The following is a 16,021-nucleotide window of genomic DNA, read 5'->3' on the forward strand; positions in this document are numbered from 1 at the left end:
AAAAATGAAATTGCTGAAGAAGTTTTTCAATTGCATCCCTATCAAAAATTTAACACATTTAATTACATATGGAAAGAGAAAATAATTACATTAGGAAAGGCACAAAATTTTGTCATTACTAAATGACACAAAGTAGCACAAAGTTGCATGCACTAGGATGAAACTTTGGACTATTTTGAACATGGTTTTTACTATTTTCTTATATACTACCTGGCAACAGTATTTGTAATAAACAGCGAATTCTGAAAAGTGTTATCAATTCAAGGATTATAGTTTAAATCTTCAACAGATTTTAATATGATATTTGCAGATCTGTGGATTTTTCATGGCAATTATAAAACAATTTTTTTTACATAACAAAAATTGATAAAGCAGGCTACATTAGACAAATAAATAAATACTGTATAAGCCTAATTCACTGTAATATAGCAGGACATTGTTAAATAAATATGGATTATTGAAAGAAAAGTTATATTTTCATTTCTGTTTAATAATTTTTTTTTTAAATTAATCCCTTGAAAAATCTAAAACTTAGTGTATTTATTTCTTCTTTGACTCTAAAAAAGCAGTATTTTAATGTCTTATTTGAAATTTGAAGTGTTAACAAATGTCCAAAATAACTAAATTACTATTTATAGATTTTATAAAATTTAAAAATTCTTAGTTCTTAAAAAAAGTTTTTTTCTTGAAATTAACAAGACATTTCCTGAGTTTAGAATTAAAATTTAAATGACCATGTATTTAAGATATACTAGCTGTAACTTTCCTCTTCATTTTCTATAATTTAAAAAAAAAATCTTTTTTGTATTAAGATTGAAACCTTGTTTGTAATCTCAACTCTCTATGAAGAGAGAGAATGCCTAAGAAATCTTCATCAACAATAACACTTCCTCTTCATTCTTAAAAAAGAGAGAGCAAATTCTTTTGAACTGCATAATAAACACTATTATAATAAAATAAAATCCTCTACTTATAATTAATATTTTTATTAGTAGTTTTATATAATAATTTTTAACACTTTCCTAGAAAACTTAGCTATCTTTTTGTTTGTTACTGCTGTTAAAATTTGCAAACTAACAATCTTGTCAACCATTAACATTTGAATATTCTATTTAAGTAAATTTGGAAAAATACACAGTCTAATGGATAATGTTAATAAATTATCATTAAGAAGTATATATTTGTGTTCTTGTAAATATTTAACGATCACTTTGTTAATAATTGAAACTTTAGTTGTATACCAAAATAAAGACTTGTTTTTCTTACTGTTATTTAGACTTAATTAGATAATAAAATTATTTGTCCTTTGCATTTCATAATAATATATATATACAGTCAAACTTGTTTTTATGCGGGGGATAGGGACCGCATTAAAAAAAACGCACTAAAAAAAATCTCACGAAACTTCACGAATGGCTGTAAATAATAGTTTTCGCGACACAATTAAAAAATATTTTTTTTATGCGGTCAACAGGGACCGCATAAAAAAAGTCTCACATAGAAAATAACTCAAAACCGTACGAAATAGAATTTATTGACAACAGATGTCAGCACTTGACTGCATCGTCTGGTCTATCGTCTGTTTTACATATTTTTGTCCAGGTGGTGTTTTGTTGACTTAAAAAGTAAATTATTTCATTTTTCGCATATTCATACAATAATATTACTATAATAAGTACATTTATGCTATAATAAGTTTATTTAGCTATAATAAGTCAACGTAAGACATGACGAATCGCACGAGACTAGTCGCCAACTATACCGCACAAATTAAAAATTCGCATTAAAAAAATCGCACATAAAAAGAGCGCATAAAAACAGGTTTGACTGTATATTGATTAGGACCTTTTGTAAGCCAACTTGGTACCCGTTATGCCCAGTATCTAATAATATAAGCCATTGATCGTGTGTCAGTTTATCTGTAATGGTATGCCTAGAACAGCCACTAGAGATGCCCCTAGCTATTATTTAAATTAACAATAAATTCAGTTTTTTGCATAACAATATTTAAATAACAATAAATGCAGTTTTTTGCATTTTTGACTGCACTTTAGTAGAGTATGGCATGAGAAATTCAGTATATTATTATCTTTATTTGTAATAGGAATTTATTATTTATACCATGGAATGACACCACTGCTGCTAGAACGCCCACTAGGGGGCATCCCAGGCTGCTAGTTTCCTTATATAAGGCATGTAAGTGTTGGTTGTATTCTACCATCTGTTATGATATTTTATTATAAAAAACTTTTTATATTTTTAACTATTATAAAATGGCAAAAAGCTTAATTTTGAGAATGGGGTGGGTTTTATAAATGCTAATAATGAGTAAAATCATCATTAAGTCTGACCCTACTGAAGATACATACAACCCCCTTTATCTCACCATCTCCTCAACCTTTACTCACCAAAATTTAATATCACCAATCCCCCTAATACACAAATCTCCCTGCAAAATTTCAGAAATTTTCAACAAAAAGCACAAGAGTTATTAAGCTTCAAAAAGAGAGAACAAAATCTTGCTTCCACACACACATACATACATACACTCACACACTAACGTCCATACATACAGAAATTCCCTAGAATTTTTTTGCATTTCTCAACATTTCAAGGTCCAGAGTCCAAAAATGTAAAAAAATTTATAATCTCTCATTTTTTGACAAATCGCCATACTTCCATTTTTTGACCAATCGCTCTTTGTTATATATATAATAGCTGGGAAAATAAAACTAATTATTATTAATTAAACAACATAAGCAAAAATTGTCAAATATAAAATCATTTTCATTCTGTAAGTTAATACAATAAAGAAAATTAATTTTGGTATATCAAGTTACATATGTTTATTTGTTTTTAAAATGTACACAAGTACAGGATATCCAAAAAGTTACTGTGTAGTGAAAATTTTGTAATGACATTGAAGTTATACATACCATATTGCATATAAAACCTGAAAGTTGTTCATTCGGTATCATTTGACCAGTTACATGTATGGTACTGCAGACAACTTACAAGTCTTGTATGCAGTACTATACATATAAACTTTAATGTCATTACAAATTTCTCACTGCACAGTAACTTTTTGGACACCCTGTATAGTAACCAATTATTATAACTAAATTGCTATGTTGTAGATTATAATTATTCAAATTATGAGCTAAATGAATCAAATTAAAAGGTCTATTGTGCATCCCACAACAGACCTTCTGAGTTAATATTAAAATAGCAAAAGTTTGTCCAAGCTATTGCTATTTCTTCTAGAGCTTAAAAAAAGGATTTGAAGACAGATTTATTATATTCATTATTAAACATATCCTAGATCATAAATAAAGTTTTAAATTTATAGTAAAAATTTATTATACATTAGAACAAATATAATCAACAATTTTTATTATTCTTAATATTCATAGAAAATAAAAATTTTTATACCTTTGAGTTTAATACTAAGTCCATCACTGCTATTTTGCCATAAAATATAACACAAGTTCTTTTTGATGTCCTCATTAGGTTTACATTCCTCAGTTCCATTACAGCCTAGACCAAGACTATTACTATTGCAAAGTGTTTCATTATAATATTCACAATATAATGAAGCAGAAGCAGTTGTTACAACTGTAATTTTAAGAACAATTTAATTAAAATTTGCATTAAATTTCAAATTAATCTTAAATATACAAATTCAGTATTTATAACAATGCAATATTCACAAAAACATTACAATATTTAAGTTAAATTAAAAATATATATATTTCTATATTTAAAGTCACTTAAACATATTTTATTTTGTTGTGTTTTTGGAAAATTACCTTTAAGGAATACAAAATTTGAATTAAAATTCCTTTTTGTGATAAAATGTGTAATGAAATATTAAGATTAGTAACTGCATATAAAAAATTGTCATTATTAAATTATAATTATATAAAATAGTTAAATATCAATAGAACAAGTAATACAGTTTAATATAATACTACCATATTTACTTGAAAGTAAGATGCACTTTCTTGAAGTTTTAATATCTTTGAAACTCATAGGTAATGCAACATAATAAGTGACCTCTAGTTGCTATGCATTTTATTTTTCTGTCATTAATGCCACTGCATCACTTTCATGATTTTATTAGATCAACACAATTTTTATTATAATAAAAAAGCAACATCTTTGTATGTGTAACAAACTAATTTTACTACATTACATATTAAAATGTTTGGTCATTTTTATAAATTTCCACGCACATAACTAGTAAAGAATACAAATAAATGTTTACATATTTAAAAGTTAACATATATAAAATGTAGAAAACAGAACAGATATAAAAATTAAAGAAAATATGTGAAGTATTAGGAAAGGATTATCAAATACAGGTAATCCTCAATATATAAGACTGATTGGTTCAGCAAGTATACCACATATTGAAACAGCACACAAAGTTAACAAATCAACAGGAAATATATTACGTCATTAATAAGTCGTCTGAAATTGTAAATTTTACATCTGTATTTGCTTGAACAGAATAAAAACGTGGAAAAATAAAGAAATCAAAAATTTCATCTCTTGCATTTCTGGCACCATAATAATCACAAAAAATTAAAATGTTTACTTCAGGTAATCAACTTTATTTACAGCAAGTTTAACATTTTCATTCCTATTTCTATTTTGTGAAGCTAAAGATGTTATAAAATAGGAATGAAAACATTACTTGCTGTAAATAAAGCTGGCTAACTGAAATAAGCATTTAAATTTTTTTGTGTAATTATTTACACAATTAAAGATTTTTAGACAAAGTACAGTGTAGTTTGAAAATAATGAAAAATAATAGCAAAAAAATCTCATTAAACCATGATTATAGAGTTTAGACTAACCACTAAAGTAGCAAAAAAAAAAAAAAAACATGAAGTAAAACATTTTAAAAATGAATTAAAATATTTACAAGCATTGCTTGCATAGTTCCTGCCTCCTTTTTTTCTTTGTAGAGTTTTCTGTAAAAGCTGAAGAATTAAAACAAATATTTTAGGAAATTACACTAAATGTGAAAATAAAAATTAAATTATCCAAGTAAGAACACTGACCTAGAAAAACAAAAATTCTCTTTTTTCCTACTAATTTACAGTGAGCAGTAGATAGAAGGGACTGGTTCAATGTTGCTAGCTCTGAGCTTGATAGAGTTTAGAATTACTTAAGATTTATAAATTGGCCAGAAAACTTAAATGTACTAATTTCCTTGATGAAAATGGGATTTTGGATGGGAAATGGCTCTATCTTGAGAGAAGTCAGACTTAATGAAGATTTTACTCTTCATTACCATTTACAATTTCTTAAAACTAACCTCTAAAACTCACTAAATTATGTCTTTTGCCTTTTTTTAATAATTAATAATATATAATTTACTTTTTAATAAAATCTCATAACAAATGATATCAAACACAATTTCAAATAATTACTAGCAAAAAATAAAATAAAATATACATTTAGTAGATTTTGATTTTGTCCTAGAAAATTTTTCTATAAAGGGAGGTGAATCCTGGAGCAATATAACTTTTGAAGAATGGAGTCCAACAAAAGAGCATGCTGCAAACTTTCCTGATGAAGCAGGGAAAGTTATGCAACTCACATTGGGGAATTTTTTAACAAACAGACTGTTATTATATTGCTAATTACTTAATATTTTGTTGCTAATTACATTGCATTTGGAAGTATTTGCAACGTAAGTCACTTAATTTATCAATTAATAATAATGGAAAAACCAACACCAGAAATATTAGTCATTGCATCCATTTGCTCAAAACGGCATTAGTACAGAACTGCTAAGAAAATAGATAACCATATTAAAACATCTAGGTTAAATTACAAAAAAAAAAAGCTCTATAAAAACTAAATTTTTAAAAAACTGAAATTTCACATCATTTAAAATAATACATGACAACAATTAGTGAACATACAATTAATCATACAATTAAATGATTATAAAATCCCAATTAATCATTTATCATCAATTAGCTAACTTGACAATTGTCCCATCCCTAATTCTAACATTCTAACAAATTATATTTCAAAATTTGATAACCAAATGGCTGAGGCAGTTGACACATCAACCTACCACTCTGGGAACCTAGGATCAATATCCAAGTGAACCACAAGAATTTTTCAGGAAATGGTCTGTTCCAGATATGTCAAACACAATCCTTCACCTCTCTGACATTGCAAGCTTAACCAAACCCATGATGGGCATGGCAGAAAAAGGTCCTCTTAATACCCATAGAACAGAGAGTAAAGAAAGAAAATTATTTGAAATGTTACTTGAGATTTTTCTCACATATTGTTTTGTTAGATGTAATTTTGAATATTTTGGATGAATAAAAATTATTCTTATATAAACATCAGTCAGTTGTATCAAGAGATATGTGGGCTCTATAAAATTTGGATATTAAAAAACCAAAAGATGTTCTACTGGAAAAACATTTAGTAGTAAATGCCTGTATATATATCATAATTTTTAAAGAATTCTTCACAAATAGGCAGCTTTGATAAAATTGCATATAAATTATGCATTTATTTATTTCTTTTTTAGCAAAATATTTCATCATAAAACACAATTTTACTTTTCTGATAAATTAAACATTAATTATGTTGCGCTTTCTGTAATTTTAAAAGGATTTCTGTGATAAAATAATATTTTTTCATTTCATATTGTATTATTCTGGTCTCATTCCAATCATGTTCATATTCATTTAAAGTTAATTGGACTAACATCATGTCTTTTCTGTTATTAGTAATGTCTTTATGATGATCCATTAATATTTTCTTTAAGAGAATGGCTATATTTCCATCTTTCCACATTTTCTCAAGAATTTCTTTCATTTACATAATTTCTATGTAATGTAATGTTGGTGAAACAAATTGGCAGTTTTTAACAAGCACAACCTTTCAATTTTATCAACTTATACCCCATAAAAATTAAGAGCTATTGAAAATTTAACAGAGAGTGATCAGAAGCAACTTAGATAGGAAAAATAATGCATATTGACTTATCAAATATTGAAACTCAGATATTGCAGGGCTCGCCCTGGCTTTTTTTTTAATCATAATTGCAATTCATTTGCCAAATACATTGTTATTTGCTAAAACAAAGTTATTCATCAGGTTACTTTTTCACTTACTGCTACTTTTTGTACCAACTAGAAAGGATTACTGACAAAAAAAAACATGTAGAGTTTTTGTGACTGAGTTTACTTTTGTTCATTAATAGTAAAACTGTATCAAACAAGGTCAATTTATGTTCTGTGATAAAAAAATTTTTTTTCAGACTGCTATGTCTATTCACCACTCCAATCTCCAGATAAATAAAATTTTCACAAATTGTGAATTTTGCAACAGGCAGCATGACCTGTATCGTATTATATTAATAATTGATAAATAACACTATTGTAAAACTGTTATCATTGCATGTTTTATGACCACAAATTCACTATTGAAACTCTCAACTAAAGATAAATAAAGATACATCCTTTAAAAATGAAGAAAGAGAACAAAATTAACAAAAGGCCTGAATCACTGCGGCACTATGTCCACTAGTGCCAAATTGTCTTATAAATTATTAATATTATAGCCATTTCTAGCCTGATTAATATTTGGCTTTAGTTGGGCAATGACCTGAATTCTTAACTGAAAAGATCTGATCTGGAAAAAAATAATAGTTATTTTTGTAATAAACTTAAAAAGAAAATCTTATTAGAAATAGGAATTAATAAATTCAGTAATAAGTTAACTGACATTATATGTCTGAATAAAATATTTAAGATATTGCTGCCTGAAGATCAGTTTGTTCCAGTGACGTGTCGTCATTGGAAGCGATGGAAGTGCTGATTCTACCTTCCAATGGCCTTCCCTTGTATTTTATAAAATATAAATTTTCATATTTTAACGTACTTTGCATTAATTAAAATTAATATTTTATTATAACTGCATTATGTATCTTTTACAAACTTTCTATACTACATGTGAAAAAACGATAAGATTGCTATTGTATATTCGAATAATTCAGTGGCGGAAGGAGTGTCGAAACCGGGTCCGTTTCCAATCAGCCAGATTACATAGGCATTGGCACATGCGGTTTACAGAGCACCAACTTCACCCGGTTTAGCTGGTAGAAGCGACACACACATAAAGCATCTAATTTTATATCCCAGACCGGTTCTGAGCTGTTAGCCGCCTGCCTGTCAACTTCCAAGCAGCCAGATTATAGGCATTGGCGCATGCACTTTACAGAGCACCAACTTCACCCGGTTTAGCTGGTAGAAGCGACACACACATAAAGCTTCTAATTTTATATCCCGGACCGGTTGTGGGCTATTAGCCGCCTGCCTGCTAGATATTCGGCTGCCCTTGCCCGATTATGTGAATCATGAGTAGACTAGATCAACGGCGGACAACCCCCAGCCCGCAGGCCAGCTACGGCTGGCGAAAAGTTTCTATCCGGCCCACGAGATCTTTAATAGATTATTAAATTGGAAAAATAACTAATTAATAGTTATTTTTCCAAATCTTTGTAATTTTCGAAAACAATAAGAGAAATAAATGTAGTAATTAACTTTTTATTTATTTATTTCATATTTGCAGACTAAAAAAATTACAAGTCACAAGAAGGCATCAATTAACTACTATGGCCCGTGGAAAAAACGTAAAATTTATTCTGGCCCATGTTATAAAAAAGGTTGCCCACCCTAGACTAGATTTATAACTTAACCAAACCGATAGGAATTTACTGGCATGTTTTTATGATAGTTCTGTATAGTTGACAGGAGTTTTAAAAAAAATCCATTAAAATATTTGATATATTTATTCTGTGTTTATTCCGCTCTCCCATCTTATATTACTTACGGATTTCAGTGTTAAACCGGTGATATTACGATTTAGTATGTCCCATCTGTAAGGGGATGCAGAAAAAACGTGTACAATTCTAGTACAGTGTTAAAAATTAACTGTTACTTTGGCAGCATCATTTACAACCAAATTTAATGAATGAGACGTACAATGGTGCAAAAAAAGCTCTAGAATTTATTTTCTTTAAATTTACGATTTATGTATCGGTTATCATAAAAATTTCTTTCCACTTCTTTCCCAAGACTACAGATATTCAAGTACAAAGTAACCGGTTTCGACTTATTTCTACTTAAATAATTAAGTGATTAGGGAATTAGAAACATAAATAAAACCCTGATGTAAGAGCCGAAATTTTACTTAAACAGAAGCTTAACTGAACCAATCTCTTGCCGAGTACAGTGGGGTCTGTTCTCTTCGTAATATTAGATGTAATAAAGACAGAAATTTTTCCAGTTCAATGAGAGTGACCAAAAAGTTGTAAATTTTGGAAATTTCCGTGAACACTTGGTCCTAAAACCAATTAGTTAGAAAACGAACGATGGACAATCTGTTAAGTTTAACATATTCAGATTTTTACAGCTATGGTGAGAAACATTTAAAATCTACAACAACCCTGTCATGTCCTTTGATATATACTAGTGATGCGACAAAAGAGGCATTTGACATTGACCGGTATCGGCACCCTCGGGATTTGGCACGCACACACCTACCTGGACAGTCTTTGATTCCATTCATTAGCCACTCGTAGGGAGCTACAGTATTTCACTAAGTGGATTGTTTTAAGATTTAAAAAGTAAAGAATATTTTATTTTTATGTACGTTTCTTCACAAAGTTATATTTAATTATAAGTTTCTTTAAAAGTATATTCATACAATTGAAGAATTTTTTGTACTAGGTATGTATATTCGTCACACATTTTGTTTTACCAAGTAAGTTTTTCTGATAATTTTAATTTTAGCCCTTATATCGTGGCTAGTGATTCAAAAATTTATTTTAAAAAGTTTTGGCTCAAGACCGTATAATGAAAAAGAAAACATTATTAAAAGAGAAAGACCAATGCCTAAATTAAATATAAATACGTCAACAAAAAAATTTCGACATTTTGACGATAAAATTTATGATGAATGACGATTCTTTCGTAAAATTGAAGCAATTTGGAAATCAAAGCAGAATAGAATTTAACATTGGTAGACAATATAAAATAAATATTGAAAATTATAACAAGATAATTACGATTAATAGATATATTTAAATTAATAGATGTCATATGTTTTTTCTCAAAGCAAGAATTGGCATTTAGGGGCCATAGGGAATTTATTGAATCTAATAATGGAGGTAATTATATTGAACTTTCTTATTTATTAAGTACGTCAGATAATCTATTAAAAATACATTTAAAGAAGTGTACGGTTTTTACTGACTTATCGAACAAACGAATACGAACGGGCCCTGACGCGCAATTAATTGATTGCCCCTGAAAGTCGGCTTCTTACAGAAACACAGCTTCCCTATCATCAAATTTCACGGCACGCCACTGGTTTGTTCTATGTCCACTTTGTCCATTATTGGGAATTTCAATATGAATAATCAAGCCTACCATTAGGAAAGTAGTTACATTATTATGCTGGATTACTGTTACCAATCATGACAAGCTGTTAGTGAAATGTTTTATGGAAAGTAACACATTAACACTGGCAGTGATTGTGAAGTTCAAAGGAATCAAATGGATATAGAACAAGTGTACATTGAATTGTGATTGGTTTGGTGAATACTGGATTATTCTATTTTCATGTACTGTTAAATTTATAAAAAAAAGGGAATGTTTTTATACAATCTTTTTTTATAAAAACATTCCCTTTGTATAGCATTTATTTTTCCAAGTATAGTTTGTAAAGTGCCATTAAGGATATCTGCTCCAGTAGAAACTCAATAATTTCTCATGTCTGGGAACAGGGAGGTGACAAATTATAGAAAGTTCTAGGAACAATAACTAAAACACATTTTGAAATACTTATGTAGTTTTAATTAACACAATACATAACTTATAACCTATTTTTTACAAAAACTTTTGGAAAACATTTTATCAAAGCTAAGAATATAACTTAAAAAAAAAAATACCTCACATACTTTAAATTTTGACAGAATGTAAAAAAAAACTGTTATTTTGTTTTTATATGTATGTGTACATATTACATTTTAAAAACTTTTTTTTTTTTTAAACTATTTTTTCACATCCCTTTGTGACTGCAAGGTTGCATTGTCTTGAAGTTTGGAAATTCTGCTTCACTTTGCTGTTTGTATCATTTGATGCATTTTGATATTTCCTCAACTTCTTTGCAATTAAAATGTAGAGAATCAGATATGTCGTCGTCATCATCATCACCTTTATCCGCTTCTTCGGATATAAAGATTTAATTAAAATTTTAAAAACATCTGTTTGTAGTTACCATTATATCAATGTGTGACCGAAGAGGGTCTTGTGACCAAAATGCATAGAAGTAATAAAAGTTGCTTATTAAACATCAAAGTTGTCATTGTGATATTCCTAATAACAGTTTGATAAGTCTACACAAATTTAGGTCTTTGAGGAATCCTGATGTGAATACGTTTGCAATAAGAAACTTTAATTAAATGAGATTCTCCTATTACAGGGATGTAGCCACATAGGGCAGAAAGGGATAGTGTTTCCCCATACTAATGCTCTTCCACCATTCACTCTCTGCTGGCTCTCACTGCCACCTCCAAGTTTAAAACAGCATAAAGTCACAAGCAGTTCATGAATGAAACAGAAAACATACACATCATACTCAAACACTAGGTTACATGAATAGTCATGAAGAAAAAGAATAAAATTTAATACCTGTTCTTATTCTGCACTTTTTTTTTTTTGTTGACCATTGTCACATGTATCAAGTCGTAATATCTACAACCAGCATCTGAACCGTGAACATTGAGCTCTACATGACTCTCCATATTCATGATTATGCACAAACCATTGACTGTGTACTTTGTGCTTCGCGAGCTTAGCATTGTATTTTTGACTTTCCTCACATAGTAGGCCTTGTGCTGTTGTAACTCCCACATAGTAGACCTTGTGCCACTGTACTCTCTAGGTGTAGGACTTTAGGTCCTACTCTGTATTCTCACACTTATATCCCATGTAACCTTTGATATATTTTGATTTAATAAATGTTTTTAAATCTGGATTGCATATGCCATGCAAGAAGCTGCAATACTGATAAGGCAATTCCTAGCATGTCCCTATACTCAATGTGTTGTTAGTGGTCTTGGGCTATTGTGCTTTTATAATAGTATACCTACCTATGCCAAGCCATCAGCAAAGCAGGTGATTCACATTCAGAAATTTCTGGTTACATCCCTGATATTTATGTAAATTTTTAAATGTTTAAATAATAAAACTGACAATTTTGCCAATATACAGTATTTACATTTTATTTTTGTATTTTATTTATTATGTTATTTTATTTTCATCTTATTAGATTTTAAATTTTAATAATGATTACAAAATTAATATGAATATTTCTAATTTTAAAATTAATGTTACAAAATGTTTCTTCAATTATATAAAAAATGTTAACTGTATGACCTATTTTTAAAACTTAACTACATTGGAATTTTCCTATTAAAAAAATATTATGAAATGTTAAAACTTAAGATTCAATCTTATAAAAATCTGAAAGTCTCAGATAATTTTAATTCTAGCTCAAAATTCTTTAATATATACTCCACATTATCATTTTTAAGTCATAAGTTTTATATAAATCTTTTGAAATATATAATTCTTATGAATTGATGTTCCTGCTAGAAATGAAACTATAAAAAGAAGATATTTCTATTTCTATATATTCATTGCATGATCTGAAAGCAAAGTGCATCCCTGCATAAGTTTAGCTTTCAAAAAAAAAAAAAGTATCTTTAGTACAAGCATTCTTTTTTTTTAATTTAAAAAATAGTTTGATTCTTTTACTATAAAACTACCAAAGTGCTTTTAAACTATTTTATTCTTTATCAAGATTTATGATGTTCTTTAAAATTTAATAGTAGTGTAACTAAAAACAAATCATACATTGTGTAAATTTTTGTTTTAGCAAAAACACAACAATTATAAATAGGCCTATTGTATTTTTGCTAAAATTTCAAATTTTTGGCTCATGCTGCATTAAACGCAGTAAGAAAGTGTCTTCCACCTTTAAAAACAATACCTAGAAAATACCTGGCACCCATCATGAAGACGTGAATACATCACTTTCTACTATCCAGATAACATCCATTGAGCAGACAAATCAGATTGCTTACAGTACTGCAGTGATAGTAACAGAAGAGCTGGGGCTCCTAAAACCAGTGCAGCCACCAAGAAAATCAAATGGAAAACCAAAATGGAAGGTCAGGCTGGAGTTGAAAATCAAAAATCTACGATCGGAAGCGAGTAATTTGAAAAATATGAAAGAAAAGAAACTAAAGAATGATAAAATCAAGCAATACCTGGTTAGAAAGTATTGGCTGAATACCAGAAAAATTGAGGAAGCTCTGGAAATCGTAAAACAACAAATTATAGCAACAGCGAGAAAAATCGAAAAATACGAGGCCAGGATCATCCAGTACAGACAAAACCAACTATTTCAGTCAGACCAAAGACGGTTTTATCAGAGTCTGAGTAAAACAATAGACAGAGTAGCTGAACAACCTGAGAAAGCTGCAACAATTGAGTTTTGAAAAGAACTCTGGGAAAATGAGAAGGACTATAATAAAAATTCTGGATGGATAAAGGAGTTTGAAGTAAAATTCTTAAAGAATAAAATGCAACAGATGGAAATAACAACTGAAATGATTAACAAACGAGTAAAAAAAGTTAAGAACTGGACTTCACCTGGCAATGATCAACTGCACGGATTTTGGCTTAAATACTTGACCTGTCTGCATGGAAAAATAGCTCAGCAATTCAACGAGATGTTGCAAAACGAAAATATCAGAGAATGGTTAACAATTGGTAGAACATACTTGATACAAAAAGATCCAGTAAAGGGAACAGCTCCTGGAAACTATAGGCCAATCACATGTCTACCCACTATGTTTAAATTACTGACTGGCATCATAGCTGATAGGATTCAAGATTATCTTGAAGAGAATGACATTTTGCCAGATGAACAGAAAGGCAACAAACGAAAAAGTAGGGGCACAAAAGATCAGCTTTTAATTGACAAAATGATTCTGGAAAACTGCAAAGGCCGAAAAACTAATCTACACATGACGTGGATTGACTACAAAAAAGCTTTTGACTCACTCCCACATAGCTGGATAATCAAGTGCCTAGACACTATTGGGGTTTGCAAAAAGGTTGTTAACTTCATTGAAAACATGATGCGGTACTGGAAGACTGAACTGTTTGTTGGAAATGAAAGCTATGGATTGGTCAACATCAAACGAGGGATTTTTCAGGGAGACTCCTTGTCACCACTGCTTTTCATCATTGCCATGATTCCTCTGTCAGCAATCTTAAAACAAACAAACCTTGGTTATCAAATATCAAAAAAATCTCACAGAATTTCACATCTGCTTTATATGGATGACCTGAAGCTCTACGGAAAAAGTGAAGCTGAAATCTGCTCTTTGACTAACACTGTCCGAATCTTCAGCACTGATATCAGGATGGAGTTTGGACTGGACAAGTGCGCAACTGTGGCACTGAGGAGGGGCAAAATCACTGAAAGTGAGGGTATAAATATGCCAAATGGTCAAGCCATAAAGTGCCATCAGCCAGAAGCCTATAAATACCTGGGCATACTGCAGCTGGACAGCATCAGGCACGGGCAGGTGAAAACTGTGGTTGGCAGAGAGTACACTCATAGGGTCAGAAAAATTCTTAAAAGCAAGCTCAATGGAGGTAATACCATCAAGGCCATAAATACCTGGGCTATACCTGTCATAAGATACACTGCGGGTATTATAAACTGGACACAAGCGGAATTGGACAATCTGGACAGAAAAACGAGAAAACTCATGACCATTTACTGTTCATTACATCCCCGCAGCGATGTAGACCGGATGTATTTGCCCAGAAAGTTGGGTGGTAGAGGACTTTTACAAGTAAAACAAACTGTTGAAGAAGAAAAATATGCACTGGCAGAATATGTCAAGGAAAGTAAGGAACCTGCACTGATTGCTGTCAATAATAGAAAACTCCTTAAAGCACAGCAAACAAAGAATCAGTACAAGAAAACTGCATTACAAGCTAGAGCTGACAGCTGGCGTAACAAGGCGTTACATGGGCAGTTCCTGGACAAAATTGAAGGAAAAGTTGATAAAGAAAAGACCTGGTTATGGCTTATTAATGGAGCACTGAAGAAGGAGACAGAAGGCCTGATTTTGGCAGCCCAGGAACAAGCAATCAGAACAAATGCAATTAAGACCAAAATTGAAAAATCAGCTGATGACCCAACTTGCAGACTGTGTAAAGAAGCTGATGAAACTATTGATCATATCCTCAGCTGCTGTAAAAAAATTGCACAGACAGACTATAAACAGAGACACAATTATGTGGCCCAAATGATCCATTGGAATCTGTGCCACAACTACCATATACCTGTAGGAAAAAACTGGTGGGACCATAAACCCGAAAAAGTAGTTGAAAATGAATTTGCCAAAATACTTTGGGACTTCCGAATTCAGACTGATAAAGTTTTGGAACATAATACGCCAGACCTCACGATTGTGGAGAAGGAAAAAGTGTGGATCATCGATGTCGCCATACCGGGTGACAGCCGAATTGATGAAAAACAACAGAAAAAACTTAACCGATATCACGACCTTAAAACTGAACTGCAACGACTCTGGCACAAACCAGTACAGGTGGTCCCAGTGATTATTGGCACACTGGGGGCTGTGCCAAAAGACCTTGGCCGGCATTTGCAAACCATAAATATTGACAAAATCACCATCTGTCAGCTGCAAAAGGCCACCTTACTTGGATCTGCACGCATCATTCGAAAATATATCACACAGTCCTAAACGCTTGGGAAGTGTTCGACTTGTGGTTTTGTTTTTTTTAAATCCAGCATTTATATCTTGTTTGCTGTGTATACTTCTTATAATAATAATAAATAGACTACAGAAAAGCATTCG

General features: G+C 30.4%; 1 protein-coding gene and 1 long non-coding RNA gene across 3 annotated transcripts in view; one reads left to right on the forward strand and one right to left on the reverse strand.

Moving 5' to 3' along the window:
- The window catches only part of put (activin A receptor type 2 punt), an 85,157-nt gene that overhangs the window by 64,591 nt on the left and 4,545 nt on the right, over positions 1 to 16,021 (reverse strand). For both annotated transcript variants that reach the window (XR_010882852.1, XM_067287151.1), the window contains exon 2: positions 3,433 to 3,615. Coding sequence is in view for 1 of the 2 variants with exons in the window: in XM_067287151.1 (XP_067143252.1) it covers positions 3,433 to 3,615 (183 nt within the window). In the remaining variant the exon portion in view is untranslated. The remainder of the gene's footprint in view (positions 1 to 3,432; positions 3,616 to 16,021) is intronic.
- Positions 1 to 16,021, forward strand: part of LOC136989116 (uncharacterized) — a 65,751-nt gene that overhangs the window by 6,483 nt on the left and 43,247 nt on the right. The gene's annotated exons all lie outside the window — the stretch shown is intronic.

The sequence above is a fragment of the Centruroides vittatus genome, unplaced genomic scaffold, assembly GCF_030686945.1.
Source record: "Centruroides vittatus isolate TY-2023 unplaced genomic scaffold, ASM3068694v2 scaffold_435, whole genome shotgun sequence".
Classification (NCBI taxonomy): Eukaryota; Metazoa; Arthropoda; class Arachnida; order Scorpiones; family Buthidae; genus Centruroides; species Centruroides vittatus.